General features: G+C 42.9%; 1 protein-coding gene across 1 annotated transcript in view; it reads left to right on the top strand.

Annotated features, from left to right (window-relative positions):
* Positions 1-17,146, top strand: part of TRIR (telomerase RNA component interacting RNase) — a 45,235-nt gene extending 28,089 nt beyond the window's left edge. Inside the window, exon 3 of the mRNA XM_078689215.1 lies at positions 13,793-17,146. Coding sequence (XP_078545341.1) covers positions 13,793-13,900 — 108 coding nt within the window. The 3' untranslated portion in view covers positions 13,901-17,146. The remainder of the gene's footprint in view (positions 1-13,792) is intronic.
* The last annotated feature ends 205 nt before the right edge of the window (positions 17,147-17,351 follow it).

Genomic DNA, 17,351 nt, shown 5'->3' with positions numbered 1-17,351 from the left:
TTTGTTGCACAGTGGTATTGAAGGAAGTAGGAATTTAAAATATATTTATCTAGCATTGTACACAGGGAAGATGTGTAGATTGTTCAATATGTAGGTTGAACCCACAAATACCCATGTTTCGGCTGCTGTCTGTTTGGTGAGCCTGCTGTGCCGATGGGTTAGGTTTTGTGATACATTCACTTATGATCTTTTCCCTGCTTAGGTTGACCTTTCTTCTTTTTGCTCTCCAATAGAGGGCAAAGCTCTGTTTCTTTTTATTATTATGTAATAGACGACCTTCTACCTTAATTAAATGTCTCTAAATTATGAATCTATTTGAGGATTAGGTGCCCCAGTTTGAATAGAATTTTCGATGATCCAGGTATCTCAACAAGCTTCAGTTTGTTTAGGAAGCATGATGAGAGAGAGGGGGGGGGGTAGAGACGATCCCCCAGTTTTTAGGTGTCTTTATCAAGACCCCTAGTGTAAGTTTCTTAGGAGAGAGCGTTGAAATCAGCTCCTAAACATAAAAACGCTGGACCCGCTTTTTATTTTTTGGGCTAACTGCATGGACTCTTACATTAAAAGGGGTGTATGCTTTCTAATTATTCTCTAAAAATCAGTTGAGCGTAATGCATCAGAGCCGTCTATCCTCGAATGATCAACTTTTCATCCAGAGGTTATTTCTGTGATTTTCAGCAAACGTTGAATGTTGCCACCCTGCAGTAGAATTTTCACCTGCAAGTAGCTGAGGAGGGTAAAATAAGGGAGTATTCAACATTTTTGCATTGGCCAGCAGATGAACACAATGCAGATAAAACGTGGTGGACTTAGGATCTTTTCTGCTAGGCTTCCACTTTCAGGAAGCACACAGTGTTTACAGGTAAGGCGGCCTAAATTCATAGCGCATGTGTGACCGTTTCCCTGGTGTCCACATTCTATTTTCTCTGTGGTGCTGACCTATTTGCTGAGCTTGCAGTTAGCTGATCGAGGATTAGATGTGCTGACTGGAGCTAGTGGAGGCTATGGTCCTTTGTAGGGTCCTACCATCCTATAGCCATGTACGCTCAGCACAGCTCCTACGAGTGTGACAAATTTCACAGGACCACACAACACAATTGGTCATCTTGCTTGTAGGTTGATAGCATAATTTAACACATTGATAGGGAGTTTCATAGCAAAACGTAACACATGAAACATAGCTTGCTTTTTCACCTATCATTGAAGCCTCAACTCAAATTATATTTGGACATCTTTGGTGTCGAGTATGCCAGTTTGAGACAAAAATCCAACAGGATTAGGAAAACCAAATCGTTCTGAAACCTTTGAGGAACCTGTCACCTTCCAAGTACTTATAGAATGTAAAAAACATTTCTCATACCAACCTCGTTTATATTACTCGAAATAAGAAATTTACAATTTAAAAAAAACGCAGTATTCTTAACCATCCCTTTGAGAAATAGTCACTTGGTGCAGGTTATTACTCTAAGATAGTGCCTTCTGGGCTTAGTCATCAGTGCCAACTTATGCCCAAACGAGGCTCAGTGGTCAGTATTGCAATGCTCACATATGCAAGCAATCTGTGGCACTCCTCCAACCCACCTGGTTGTTTATCTTACCTTCCTTACTAGTGCATTCTGGTTTGCACACTTGACTAAAACACTATTGACAGACTTCTATTAGCGAGACCTAACACGCCATGCTAATCAAATACTGGGAAACTACCCCAATGTACAGTAGCGTCCTAATACAGATCCACTTCCTCTTCATTGCCTCCTATGTCAGTCTTGATCCATTCAGTGTCTAGCTTCTTGGTCAACTTTTCTTCAGCGGGGGCCCCTGGTGCCACGCTCTGTTTGTCTGGTTCAAGACCATCTAAGATGGGTACAGCAAGATTCATTAACCCATTTGAACGCTACAGATGTATCACTACTGTGTCCTGCATATTTTGCCTGGAAAAGTCAGTAATACTGGTCCTCTGAGCTGTATTACATACCCCAAATTAACTTCCTTTAAATTTTCTTAGTTTTAAAATGGCAACCAAGAAAAGACAGGCTTCCTCATTACTGATGTTTATGCAAGCCTAAAAAATGAAAACGACTGAAACGACATTCAAACGATTGGCAAGAAATTCTCATAAAAGTATGCAACAATTACAGCAAAGTTACAAAAATGCAACAAACTTAATGCTGCTAGCTTCTCTACCTACTACAGGAATTGAAAATGAACAATAATACCGTTGGCCCAGTGGTAATTCAGGCCAGCAAGAGAGAACATGAGACCCCAAAGAAATTTTTCATGTCCTCCTTCATATAAGAATTCAGCTTACAGTATCTCAGGAACCGACATCGCCCAGATAATTAGTACTGCTAACTTAATGTTGTATTAAGATCATACATCCACATCTGTCTGGTCACCCCACAGCACCCATGCATTTTAATCAAACCTTTAACCCACTACAGTAAACCCAGCCCAAGGCAAAGACTTTTTTCCAGGCTCCAAATAAAAATCATCATGCAAATGGTCATTCAAGAATACGCTCCCATGTTAACCCTTCAGCTTGTTCAGTAAGGATTTTGCACAAGTTATCTGGGACCCACCCTCAGCTAACCATACACATCCAGTCTGGCCAATCCATCACTGTATACACTCCCCCCCCCCCCCCCCCCCCCACCCGACTTAAGCCTCCAATAACAATTGGTGTACTTAACGTGCAGTCAGCCTTCATTCTGTCTGCACATGAGATCTCCTAGCTGACGATAGATGCCATTTGTTTGTTGCTGGGTGGGATCTCCATAAGACCAATTAATCTACTATCCTCTGTAACCTTTAGCCTCCTGCTGTACATAAAAAAAAATTACAAGGCAAGGAATTGCACCTACATGCTCCACATAACTGACGCATCATGCATCATTTCAGTGCATGGTACGTTTACCACAACCTTTCCCTCTTTTGGGTGGACTTAGATGACCATGGCAAGTCTCATCACCTTCCATACCACACATTTTCCAGAGTGGTTGTGGGTAGGGATTGAATGCTTTTGACGCTATGCCCACCATAACCTTTATAAAGGCACAATAGATTCTTTAGAGGATTAGCCATGGTTATATCAAGCTTGTGATCTTAAATTTGTTCAAATGCTGCTTGCTGCCTGGGTCTTATCCTAAAAAACAAAAATTATTCTGGGATGGTAACTGGTAATTGCTGGAGAAATGTACTGTTGTCCTGGTCTTATAGAGGAGATGTGGATATGTGCCCTACTCTCTACTTCTAGTAGACAGTCTGTCCAATGACTTCAGCTGAATTTGATCTGATGGAGGTGAACAAATATGTTCTTTACATGTGATTCAAGGTTGTCCTATTCTGTGCGGTTGTCCCACTTCTGAGCCTGGTTCCTTTGTCGTTCTTTTTTTCTTGCTTTCACATCCAATTTGGAACTGCTTGCACCACAGGCAAAAAGTGTAACTGCAACAAATGATGGACGGAATGCTGAATGATTCAGACATTCTCCCCCAGTCAAAAGATCTGAGTTAAATCCATTGTTCTTTTGCCCACTACGCCACCCCAGTTTGGACCCAGCCATATGCAAATCAGTCTTGACCCTGTGCCTCACGGGAACAGTCCAGACCGAACTGCCAAGCCGGGTCCTCCCTGGACCGGACACCAGCATCCTGGGACCAGTTTCAGGGTATGTCACCCTTCATCAGCCAGGCTAGCTTGAATCCAGTGGCACAGTGAGCAAGGGACCCACGTCTGGGCATACCTATCTCACTTAGGGCGAAAAGTATAACTGCAACAAATGATGGACGGAATGCTGAATAATTCAGACATTCTCCCCCAGTCAAAAGATCTGGGTTGAATCCATTGTTCTTTTGCCCACTACACTACCGCAGTTTGTTCTTTTTGCATTTGTCACCCCGAGTGGGACAGGTATGCCCAGACGTGTTTACCGTGTTCTCCATGCCAATAGAGTCAAGCTATCCTGGCTGATGAGGGCTGAAAGCCCGAAACCGGTCTGAGGGTAATTGTTTCCAGTCCAGGGAGGACCTGGTTTTGCAGTTCAGGCTGGACTGTTCCCATTGGGAGCAGGGTCAAGACTGATTTGCATATGGCTGGGTCCAAACTGGAATGGCTTGGTGAGCAAAAAAACGATGGATTTAGGCCCAGATCTCTGTACTGGGTTGAATGTATGACATTGTTCGGCATTCTGTCCAACAATTCTTTTTGCACCACAGGCAGGACAGGAAAATGTATCCTCAAAATGCTGGCACTTCAACAATTTTGTGAAGCAACACTTGAAAATGGGTCACCTCCCTTCGCCCAGGCCTGACCAGCACATAGCCCAGTGTCCCATCATGGTTCTCAGAAATTGCATTGCTACATGTGGTTTGAGCATGGCATGTACTTAACCAGATGGCATAGCTCTCCTTCCTGCTTCTCTTGCGCTTAATCTCATCCTCCGGCTTCTTGGAGATGTTTGCGGGAGCTGGCTCAGACTTTGCTGATTCGGGTATGATAGACACTCATTGTCTTGGGTTCAGGAGAAACCAGCAGACAACTGGGTTGAATGTTGTGAAAGAGGGAAACCATCAGCATGAAGCTAATGTTCCTTCTATTCTGTCAGTTTTCTCTTCCTTTAACCAACTTGTTGGAATCCAGATTCCACAGCCCTAAGATGATGTCAGGGTAAAACAGCTTAACAGGTGTTTTGCCAAGTTAGTTTGTGGTGAGTCTTCCACGAAAGGTTATTGGTTTCCCCCCACCACGTATAGGATGGCCCAATGTGCTGCTACTTTGACAAAGACAAAAGTAGATTAGCAGTGTCTCTTAAGCATTCGCTTACAGCCTTGAGATTCCTTATCCATTGTGCATAGTCCTCTGCATCAATTCAGAATATGTTTATTTGAATTTGTATTCCATTTAGATATGGAAAACGTCGTAATTCTAGAAGGTGTGCATGGTCACAAGCACTTGGTACAAAAATAGTCTTAGGACAGGGTGCCTCACAGCTGCCAAAATGGATGTAACTATGTGTGTGTGCACGGCTCCTTTTAGATAATGTGGTCTGTTCTCTTCTCAACAAATGGGATTCCTTACCCCAAGATCATGAAATATGGCTCCAGTTATCACTGAATAGTTCCCATCTCTCAAAACTGCTGTAAGTCTCCTGCTGGCTTGGGTTCCCATATTTCTTTTCGTGACTGCTAGTGACCACTGTAAACCTTGGAGAGAAATGCCAGATGGCCTCTCTTTCCGGAAGTTAGTCACTAAAACAGTGCAGAGTTTGTTTGAAAAGATGTCTGTTATAGAATGTCTTGTCATGTGCTCTTCTGCACCAGCGTTTTTAACATAAAGGTAGCATGACTGTACTTGGCGACAGTATAGGATGTAGGCCTAGTGGGGGACAGATGAGCAAGATCGCAAGAGGTTTAGTATAAACTACAATAGTAAACCACCCTTACCATTGTGTGCTTGGAGGTTAAAACTTGTTGGGTGTGAATTAAGTTATATGTGATGCAGAAACGAACTGCTGGTGCAGGGGGTTGGCTGCTTTTAGATTCATATTACATAAATTTGATACATTTCTTGGTAGATCTTCTTCATAGTAACACTGTGCAGACCTGTTTGAAATGCTAGGTACCTGACATACATATACAGTTATTTGTTTGTGGAATAATTAATGCTTTTGGAATCTTCTTGATCCTTATTTGCATTATGAACGTTATTGCTGTTAATCTCGAGCATTTGCAATGCAATGGGTCTCGCATTTACGAGTCTTTCACCTACTTGGTGCAGCGATGATGACAAAACCAGACCTTTTGGGCACTGTAAATGTCAGTAGCTTAAATTCTCGCAAATGCAAGACCTATTGAATTGCAAATATTGTTTGATTCCAAGCGCCCCATGCCGCGCTTGCACTCAATAGAGGCTACGCCACTGTCTTTAGACGAGCTTCGTCTACAGAAAGGGGTGTGGGCTCTGAAGTGCAAGCGCGGCATGGGGCGCTGCGAAACCACCACAACATTTTTTTTGTAAAGCAATGAGTCTTGCATTTGCTAGAGTTTAAGTTGTCATTTACTATGCCAGTAGCTCAAACTCTCCTAAATGTGAGACTTGTGGTCGAGCAAAGAAGCGGCCGCCATTGTCCCGGCTGCATTGAAAGTGAAAGCGCACATGGTGCCCTAAATGTTGCTGCAAAGCACGTCTTAACTGCAGTAAGACAAAACGCACTAAAGAAAATAGTGCTTACAGACAAAATAACACAGACGGTGTAACTACAGAAGTAAAGGGGCCAGTCCTCATGGGAGGTTACAAATGAAGACAAGGCGGTACTATGGATGGACTAACAATCCGATAAACAAATCAGAAGCCAGCATTTACAAAGGACAAAGATACAAGCCAATGAAAAATATGGGCGGAGAGTGGGCCCAGTTTAAAGTGCATACACTAATACAGCATGCCTCGCAGAGCAGCGCATGCGCTGCCCATGCTCTACCTAATAAGTAAGGACAACACCCCTTTCACTTCACACCCTTCTCCCCCCCAACACACCTCCCATTTTCTTCGGCTACCCTGGGAAATCGACTGTCTTCACAACTTGCATCTTATCTTTACTTCAGCACGGTGCTTGAAAGCCAGAAAGATGTGCACTACTCTAATTTCAGATTTTTTGGCTACCAACTTTGGTCACAAGTTGTCTGGAACTGAATCGTCCAATTCAGCTCCCACAGTGTCCAAACTCTTCTCCTAACCTGCGTAACACTTGGTGGGCAATCAAATGGTCTGCAGTTTAACATTGTGGGCCGTATTTTTCAATCCAAAACAGACTGCCATAGAAGGAACTGTACTATAATTTTTAAGCTGTCAGTCGAAGGCCTGGTAACCCCCAAAATAAACTTCGATTGGGCTTAATTTTCCATATGGTCCACCTTGGACTTTAGGTGTGCAATTCAGACATGTTAATTGAGTTCTGGCTGCATTTTCCTCATCTTTGAATATTCCCCAGGTGTCAGACTGGATCAGGAAACCTTCCTGAAGAACCTCTGCGTGCCAGTGGGTGGAGCCATGTGGCTCCGCACTGCCACCGTTCTACTCCGGAAGTGTGTAGAGCTGACATAGGAACTAATGTCAGCATGAGGAATAGCACCTTTCTTTCCGTGCCTTGAGATGCAGCTCCAGAACTCTGTCTGAGACATTACCTAAAAAAACTTCATTAGTGTGCAGGGATGAAAATCACTGCCCCAACAGCTCCACCCCCCTCCCAAAAAAAGAATTTGACTGGTTATAAGCCCTATTGGGACTGTAGCATACCAGTGTCTGTGATGGATCCCCATCAAGTGTGCTGGTGGCGTCTGGCTGCGACTCCCAAGACCTGCAGAGAATGCACGTTCGTTAACCCAAAGGGCATCCATGAATGCAATATGTAACTTTACGTCGCCAAGCAGAAGACCTCTCGCCGGGGCTGTTCCAAGGCACACTCGGCATCCAGGATTCGGTCTCTGTCCCTTTTCTGGAGTAGACTGAGTCACTCCTGAGGCTGGTCTTTGTGCTAGTAAGTTTAAGAAATAAAACAAATCTGGACGCGATTCCATGCCTTCATGCCACTTATGAGCCAGAGAAGGTGTGGCTTTCTATGCCATGGCGATTAGCAGGGCGGCTGAAGTTCTTGACCTCCAGCCCCCCAAATTGGAGGTTAAGACGAATGCCTGGCCTAAGGTCCTTCAACTGGCTCGAAGTTTTGAGTCCCTTCTTCCTTTCAACAACACCTTTTTATTGGGGACCTGGGCCAAGCCGTGCTCCGGCCCACCAGTAAATCAACAGATTGCTAGTAGCCATCGCTCTGCTCAAAGCGACCGTTTTTCTTTAACACCACCCATCTCCAGAAATCCTAGCGATGCAAGCTTTTCTACCACTCATCTGATAGGGAATCTGAATGAGTGGAAACATTTGATAAATGTTTTCCTCCACCATCCTGGCCTTCCATGCTGTGAACACCAGCTGTTTGATGGGATGTTCCTCACTCTCTTAAAACTCTCATGCCCTTTGAGATTTGGTGGGATGAATCCTAGCTGGTGTTGCCCAAGACTTTGACCCTCTGGTCTCTCAGGTGATTCAAGATGGTTGTGATCAACTGGGTTCTCATGATGTCCAGTCTCCTTCGATGAACATGCCCTTTAATGGGTCTCGCCTGCTTGAGGACAAAGCTGATTCAGCTCTCCAGCATTTAGAGGAGAGCTGAATCAGCATCGCCAACTGCAACAATTCCATCGCTCTTTTTATAGCTTTGACTGAGGTGCATATCGCGTCCACGATTAGAAAGATGCTCATTCTACAACTCAAACCTTCCTACTGCGTATCCCCACCCTTCCACTTTCCACCACATCCCCCACCTGCTAAACATCTTTAGTGTGCTCTTACAAGAACACAGCCACATGGTGGTATCAGTCTACTAATTCTTACTTGATTGGCAGGCGACGAACTTTGACAAGTGGGCCCTGACATGTTGTTCGCAGGGAATATGCCTTTCCCTTCATTCTTTATCCCTTCAGTGACTGGTGGAGTACCATCCCTCTGTTCTGTGGCAGAAAGTGCAATGCCTTTTGCCCAAAGGATATGTTGCCAGAAGTAGGACTTGGTTATTCCTGTTACTTTATGGTGCCCAAAAAGGACTGAGGTCTTAGGCCTATTCGCAGCTTGGACCCTTTCAACGCCTTCCTCCGGTAGTAGAATTGAAAAAATCCTCGTCCTTACCCAGGTCTTGTCTTTCCTCAAGACTGAATGATGGTGTTGGACCTTCAGGACGCACATATTTGTATATCCGTTCTGCCAGCCTATCTATGCTACCTACTGTTTGTGGTGTGACAGGAGCATTTAAAGTTCACCGTGCTCCCCTTTCATCTAACCAGCACCCCTCAGGTACTCGCGAAAGTGGTGGCACCACACATTCGGAGATCATGGGTGATGGTCTTCGCCCTACCTTGACGACTGGTTGTTGAAGGTGAGCGCACCCCGGGCAGTTGTCAGTTACTTCCAGACTATGGCGAGCCTCCTGTTGTCTTTGGAGTTCAGTCAACATGCTGAAGTCCCACCTAACTCCTCACTCAGTTTCATTGGAACCATTCTGGACAATGTTCAGTTTTGTGCCTTTTCACAGGAACGACGTGTCAATCCCAGTCTTTCAGTCACTGTCCTGGATTTTAGTGAGGTCAGGACTGAGGCTGTAGCACTCATGACCTCCTGCGTCCTGCTGATCGAGTGCTCCCAATGCCATGTCAGGCTCTACAGTGATCTGAACGGGCCTCGAGAAATCTACTTGCCCATTCACTATGGCTAGTCAGATATTATCAGGGCAAGCTATTTTTCAGGCTTACTGGCCTAGTGGTCTGTTCATTCGGGAAGAGCAGGAACTACAAAGATGCCTTTCAATCTTGTTTTTATCTTGTCACATTTGCTCTGCGTTCAGAGACCGAGGTCACATGGCAGCTTGTCTTCTTGCAATTTGCTGCTTATTTTATTCTTGAGGTTTGTGTTTACTTTTCTTTCTCTGACTGCAAAGTTAGAGGATTTTGTAAATTGAACTGCCTAACAATTATGCTGTATATTATGTGCGAATTAAGAGGTTGTAGACCACACAACATTGAAATAGCTTATAAAGTGCACAAATACTTCAAAATATCTCAAAGCTGCATGTTCGTGGCAAGGTTTGTGGCCATTTCAGTGGGAAATGAGTAGCCTGTAAATGACCATGCACTATCGCATCATACTTAACCACTTGGATGCCAAGGCCCTGGAAAGATTTATTAACACTTTCCATTGAAATCAATGGAAACTCCATGACGAGTTACCCTTGTCATTAGCATCCAAGTGGTTAAGTAATATATTTATTAAAAGTGAGCTTTTAAACATGAACTGAAAAGCATTCCTGTCACATCCTGATGACAGTGCTGTTAGTGAACTAAGAGGCAAGTCGGGGGTCATGTGTTTCCTGTATGTGGGCTACGTTCTTATACACTAAACAAAGTTTTATTCTATTAAATTAAACAAGATTTTTTGTATAACACAAATGCTGAACTCCACTATATAAAGGTGCTCTTGTGATGAAGAAAGACACCTCTGTAAAATAAAATATTTGCTTAAGATCGCTCCATTTGTGACCAGTTTATTGGTCCCACTTCTGGGAATTGTGGCGATCAGAGGCCTCTGGACTCTGGTGGAATTCCGGTTCCACATCAGCCTGCTGGAGCAGAGGGCCATCCACTTATAGCTGAAAGCCTTCCCGCTGTGAATCAATGGGAGCCAGTTACAGGTGCTCCGCCATGTAATACTGCAACAAATTGGGTGGGTTGGGGGTTCACAGACCTTATGCTAGGAGACCTTGCATCTCTGGAAAGGGCTGAACCTCCAAGGGATTTTCTTGATGTTGAGCCACCTGGCAGGGGTATTGAATTTCAGGGCACACAAACTCGGCTGTTTAGCCCCTAGCTGAACACAAATGGCAGTTACACCTGGATGTGGTGCATGGTCTCTTCCATGGATGGGGAGAACCTTTGCTTGATCTATTTGCCATTGCCAAGAACGTGCAGTGCCTGCACTTGCACGCTTAAGCGTTTCCAAGGCGTCTCGCTCGAAGACGCCTTCTGCCTCCAGTGGAATTCTAGACTCCTGTATTCCTTTCTACCGATACTTATATGAGTTCTCGACAATCGGGACCGACCAAACCCAAGTCATCATAGTGGTTCTATATTGGGAATTGAGAATATGGTGTTTAGAACTCCTGAGCTTGAGCACATATCCTCTGATCAGGCTACCCCTCCAGAGGATCTACTGTCTCATCAACGGATGTATGACGTTATGATGCATACTTTTACAACGCCTACCTTTACAACGCAGGATCCATTACTACGAATGTCTTTACAACGCATATTTTTACATCGCAGATGCCTTTACAACGCATGCCATTACAACGTAAGTATTGGTAAGTATATATTATTAATTAAAATTAATATAATTTAATTTAATTTTACTTTAATTTTATTTTTTATACATATATACATATTTTTTATTTAATAATTTGTGTTTTATAATAATGGGTGTAATAGTAGGGTAAGTGCTGGATAGTGTAGGGGTAAAAATTACTATTCTAACTCCAGGGGGGTGTAATAGTAGGGTAAGTGCTGGATAGTGTAGGTGTAAAAATTACTATTCTAACTCCAGGGGGGTGTAATAGTAGGGTAAGTGCTGGATAGTGTAGGGGTAAAAATTACTATTCTAACTGCAGGGGGGTGAAATAGTAGGGTAAGTGCTGGATAGCGTAGGGGTAAAAATATTAATTAATAATAGAATTACTTAAATTATTTTTTTAAATAAATATTTTATTTCTAAATATATGAATTAATATTTTTTTTTTAAATAACATTTGTAATATAATTATATACTTACGTTGTAATGGCATGCGTTGTAAAAGCATCTACGATGTAAAAACATGCGTTGTAAAGACATTCGTTTGTAATGGATCCTGCGTTGTAAAAAATGCGTTGTAAAGGTAGTTCGTCGTAAAAGTTGCGTTGTAACGGATGTTTCCCCTCATCAACATGCCTGTGCAGTCTCCACCTTCCTGCTTGGAGATTCAGCAGTGACATCTGAACACGGTCTACTTTCTATGGAGGTGGTAGATGTAATCTTGGCAGCCATGAGGCACAGGGTCAGACTGATTTGCATATGGCCATGTCTGAACTGGGGTGGCGGAGTGAGCTAAAGAACGCCCTAAGTTGGCAGGGTATGCCCAGACGTGAGTCCCTTGCTCACTTTGCCACTGGAGTCAAGCAAGCCCGGCTGAAGACGGCTGTAATGCCAGAAACCGGTTCTGGGAAGCTTGATTCCGGTCCAGGGAAGACATGGCTTGGCAGTTCGGGCTGGACTGTTCCCATGAGGCTCAGGGTCAGACTGATTTGCATATGGCCATGTCTGAACTGGGGTAGCGGAGTGAGCTAAAGAACGGTGATGGATTAAACCCAGATCAGTTGACTGGGGGTGAGTGTTTGTATTGTCAACGCTCCGTCCATCACCACCTTTGGTTTTTCTTTGTTAGCCAGGTATCGTTAGACAAAAACTGTATATGCTGGTCGTTGGAACACATTTATGGTTTGGTGCGTCACATGCCAGATTGACCCATTCCAGGCCAGGTTATCAGACATTCGTTTGTTTTATCTCTTACACAGCAAGGCTGTGCTTTGGGCACACGAGTTATCTTACCCTCTTCTTACGGTTGCCAGTTTAGCCCTTGTTTAAGACACCGATTGTGATAAGATTTTTGAAAGGGCGCAACAAGTGTTCTCCTTTTCTAATTTTGCAGTGCCCCAATAGTCACTTAACCTGATCACAACGTATTTGATGTGCTCTACATTTGAGCTGCTTCACAGCTGTCCTTTACGGCTCCTTACTATTAAGACTGTGTTCCTCATCGGCACAGGTCTCCCTCCTCATTCTGAGTTTGGACTCTATCCATTAATAAAATCCCAAGATTGGGAATCTGCACACTGTTCACAATATGCTTTGGGGGCTCTGCGTCTGGTGATGCAGACGGTCTAGAAAGCAACTGAAGTCAGCATGCGGGAGTGACCCCTATATAGACTCCACATGTCATTTCTGAAGCAGAACAGCTTCAGTGTGGAGCTACTTGGTGCCACCTACTAGTGAGAAGTACTGCTGAAATGTTTCTGGATCCAGTCTAATGCCTGCAGAATATTCAAGAGGAGTAATCTTCCGCTAGATAGTCTCCCAGAAAGTTACTGAAGGTAAGGGACTTGTTAATCACCTCCATCGCAGTAAGATTCTACAAGGAGCCTCGCACAGTCTTTCACTGTGTGCTGTTTACTTGTTTGGCTTGACCTGACTCTAGCCAGCACATAACTGGTACAGGTATATTATTCCTCCGGGAGATAGGTGCTCTTTCCTTGGACTTCAGTCTGACGATTTGATATCTAATCATGGCCCAAGGTCAGGGTTGTACCCAAGCAATTAGTATAGCCGTCATGGTGCATTGCCAGCTGTGCCCCCTACCCAGATGGTTTTCCTTGGAAAGGAATAACTGCATCCTAGAAGTCTGAATGTTTTATGATATAAACTTGTTGAATGCCTGAAGACATCGAAGTGGCTGAAGCAAAAGGCGTTGCAAACATTCTGCACAAATGGTGACATTAATTACAGCCAGTTTTGAATTGTTACATATTTTAGAAGGATTTTAAGTAACCAGGTTCTACAAGAACTGATGCTTGCAAATTTTGTCTGGAGTTCTTTAATATCTAACTCTTTCAAGCACTGAAACCTACTTTTTACTTGGAGAGTTCAACCTGTAAGATTACATATAAATGTCCTGATGTTAATAGTAGTGATGATTTCCATCTCATAAGAGAATTCTAAGAGGGTAGGGCAGCATTATTGGGATTTTAGATAGCACAGTTCGAGGACATTCATATTACGAAGGTCAGCCTTCAAATTTAAGGGGTTTAAAACCTGGATTTAAAGGATGAAATGATCCTTTGAAAGAGGGTGCTTATGGCTTGCATCAAGGTTCTAGACTGATCAGTCATTTGGGTTTCAGGTTCTGCTGTTACTGTGTCCTGATGTGGACGAGAGTTAGTATGATCTTGGATTGTCGAGTTTACTGTTTAGTGCATCTCCTTCCTAAAGCTTCGTTCTGTGATGTGCAAATGTTTGAATAACCTGTTGCAGCTGCCTGCTGGTTTGCTTTCGAAACAACTCTTGGTCTTGTTTGTACACCCTTTACTGATGTAATGTTCTCTTCTCCCTCCAGATCTCCTCGAGTAAAGGTGGTGCATGGGCACAGTATATGGCTGAAGTCAAAAAGTACAAAGCTCACCAGTGCAGCGATGACGACAAAACCAGACCTCTTGTTAAATAACTTTCCCCTGGGATGACTGGACTTTGTACATACTTATTTAAAACTCACTGCTGTGCACCAGGAGCTCAAAGTGGATGGAGCCAGTAGGACTGTACATTCTGACTCTAGAAGCTGGGAGCAGCGGACTTCAGATCTTTATTCTTCAACACTTCTGCACTGATCGATTTGTCAAAGACCGACTTGTTCACCTTGGAGCTTTAGTAGTAAATGACGGGTCTAAGAAGTTGGTGCTGTCCACCTTTTGAGTACTAAAGGTTTGCTTAATTTACTGTTCATTTTCCCGTTCCAAAATAATTGAGATTTGTCAACAGTCTTCAAAATTAATGCCAATACCTACGAAGGATCTTAGTAGAACCAAATGTGTAGATCATTCCCAGCACAGCAGCCTGTTCAGCATATAGTCATGGTGTGCTTTTGTTTCATGGAAGCGTATGGTCCTGGTACCCAGCACAGCTGCGTTAGTAAATTCTGTATAATGGGCTCTTTTGGCCTTCAAAAGCTTTCAGTACGTTGTATTCCATTTTACCAAGTGTCCAAGCTGAAGACAACTGATGGTCCTCTGCGTGCAAGCAAGTATAACTAACGATGGATCTTTGTTTTTGATTTTCTGTTTTGTGTACTGATACCATTTAGTTTGGGTGCTCCTTTGCAGGGGAGCTCTGCAGGTGCAGGCCATGACTTTTGTGGAGTCCACTTCCTCTGTGACTGGCTGAAAGACCATAGAGACAAGGACTTCGCTAATAACGCTTTAAGATATGCTTAAATGTGAAAACATTTCTGTTCCCCCACCCCCCCGCCCCACCCCTTCGCCCCCAAATCTTGCATATATTCCTCAGTTAAGATAGAAAAAGTAGATTGAGGTTTAAATGAGTTATGGTTTTGTGTTGTACTTGTCTTTTTTGCCAGTCTTATGCTTTTTGTTGAACTGGAAGACTTCGGGATCATCAACGTTCTGCAGCTTCCCATACGCAGTACATGTTTTATTGCTTTTCTGATATGAACAACTTCACTTTACTGTACTCGAAAGGTAGTATCTCAGTTTCAGAGCTCTGTTTTCCATTCCTCATGATTTTGCTGGTATCTTATAAACTTGTAAGGAGACAAGTGCTGAGCTTTGTCCAATGCAGTGCATGGCAAGAGTCGAGGGATTACAAATAAACAAAATGTGTTATTTTGACCAAAAGGGGAGGAAGATTAATTGTGTTTATTTTATGTACCTTGAGAATTGACAGAAGCTTGTCATTGACTGCAGCTGGTGTTTGCTGATCAGTGGTATTATTGTGCCTTGTGTGCTTGAGGCAGAATTGACCTGTTGGCCAGAAGTTTTGCAAATGTGGCGCATAGCCGTGATCCGTTGTGGTGCAGTTTTGCACAGGTGAGCAGTTAACACAGCATGCTTAGTCAAGAGATACAAATCAGCAGTATACTAAGCACCTTGTACTTTCACTAAAGGATGGAAACAGACATTGTGGAGGACCTTCTCCCCTCAAAGAACGAATATCTCACGTACTGATAAGTCCCTGGTTGCTTAAAAATAAGCAGCAGAGTACAGATGGATCCGGATTAGCTGCCCAGTCTGTAGAAGCTCCTGCAATGTGTAGGCTAATGGCCTCGTAGCCAGAGGGACATCAAAAGTGTGTATGTTCAATCCCTAGGAACGCCCAGAGATCAATCTATGAAGAATGTGTGGGTGCTCTATCCAAATCAAAATAGCTATGAAGTTGGTGCAAGGGGAGTGCAATAAAAGGGGAACCCGTGGCATCGGGTGCTGTTTTTCGTTGTGCAGGCCTCGAAGAATAACTTGGAAGATTTATTGTGGGATACATGTAAGAGCAAACATTTTAGTTTCTCAGACTGTGCCGATGTGACTGCAAGGTACTCTGAATCAGGGCATTAAACAACTTTGTGCTTTTCAGATTTAAGGAAGAAGGAAGGTGCAGTGAGATTTTCAGTTAACATTCCTTTTTTATACAGTGTGAAGCACAGGTAATCGGGCAAAATCATCTATCAAAAAATTAACCACAAGCCGTTGATTATTGGAAAATCTGTGCTGTGTTCTTCTGCAGGAATTAAAAATAAAACATTTTCACAGCCTTTTGTAGGTGAAGGGAAACTCCCTGTCGGGGAATGGCCGAGATTTCAGACAAATTCCACTTAATTGTGGTGCCATGCTCTAATGCTTCATAGTCTTCGCATAATTTTGCCCAAATTAAACAGGATCTGTAACATGATTGAGAATTTGAAATGCTTGTTCTGGCCGTATTCTGATTGTTTTGAGAATGGCTGTGCTGAAAATGTCCACAGATTTCTTGGTTCGCCCAGATTTTATATACTTGCAAAGAAGGAAGTATTTTTTGGTTCTTTACATTGTTTGTGCCTCTACAATAATAGTAGTCAGATATGTGGGTTTTTAATGGGAAGCTACCCTAAGCCCCTTCCATGCTTTCCCTTTTTTTTGTGTGCTTATTTTCGCCTGTTTACACATACTGAGATCTTCCTCACCCCACCCTCCCCTCCCAGCTGTAATTTTAGGTCTAGCTTTCAATAGCCCTGTCACTGATTTTCTTTTACAATATTTTTTTGTTTTGTTTTTTTAAACACATACTTAAAATGGGCTCTGGTTCTTTCCAGAGGTGTATTTCTCCTGATATATGCTGTTACGCGTTCAGTTATATTTTGCATCTTATTGAGCCCTTGCAAGCTGCAATTCATACAGACAGCATTTGTGTTTTCTCTGCTGATGATTTAAAAATGTCTTTTTTATGATATATATATATTTTTTGTCAGTACTCCTTGCATGCCAGACCTGTTGGTTCTTTCAATGCTTTTTTTCTCTTCCTTGTTATACATAGATGCAGTATAGACCATAATTAATGTTCAGAGTTAAAGTTAATTGAAATGAGTAGATAGGAGGTGTGAATGTTAATTAGACCTTTACATGAAATAGAAGTGTGACTGTTGACTGGTTATTATCCATTCCTTGACTATTCATCTTCACTTGATCTCCTTTACTTATGTTTAGAGTTGAATAGGGTAGGTAACTATTGTCTCCTAAAGGTCTCAAAACCTTTCTTAAAACTTCTTAATATAGAATTTTTCATATTTACAGTGCAATCACAAGTCTCCTCTCAACTGGTATTGGGACTTCAGTGTTGCTAGTTATGTTTCCTGTAGCCTTTTGTCTGTTTAATTGCTAAGATGATACTCAACTGCCTACCAATAAAAGAAAGAAGTGTTTGACAATTAGCATGTTTGATTGTTGAAATGAAATCTGGCACAGTCTTCGAAAATGTAATGTTTTGAAAATCGTACCTTTCATTTTTTTTTCTTGCTGAACTCCTTAATGACCGTTATAATCTGTAATAGAAAAGCTATCAGTCAGCCAAACGGGGATTATGCTAGGTGATAAAGGCTGGTTCTCTAGAGATGTTTTAGTTTCTTCCCATTGCGT

The sequence above is a fragment of the Lissotriton helveticus genome, chromosome 1_1, assembly GCF_964261635.1.
Source record: "Lissotriton helveticus chromosome 1_1, aLisHel1.1, whole genome shotgun sequence".
NCBI classification, from domain to species: domain Eukaryota; kingdom Metazoa; phylum Chordata; class Amphibia; order Caudata; family Salamandridae; genus Lissotriton; species Lissotriton helveticus.
Note: the sequence above shows the minus strand (reverse complement) of the source record. Positions and strands in the feature narration are given on the sequence as shown.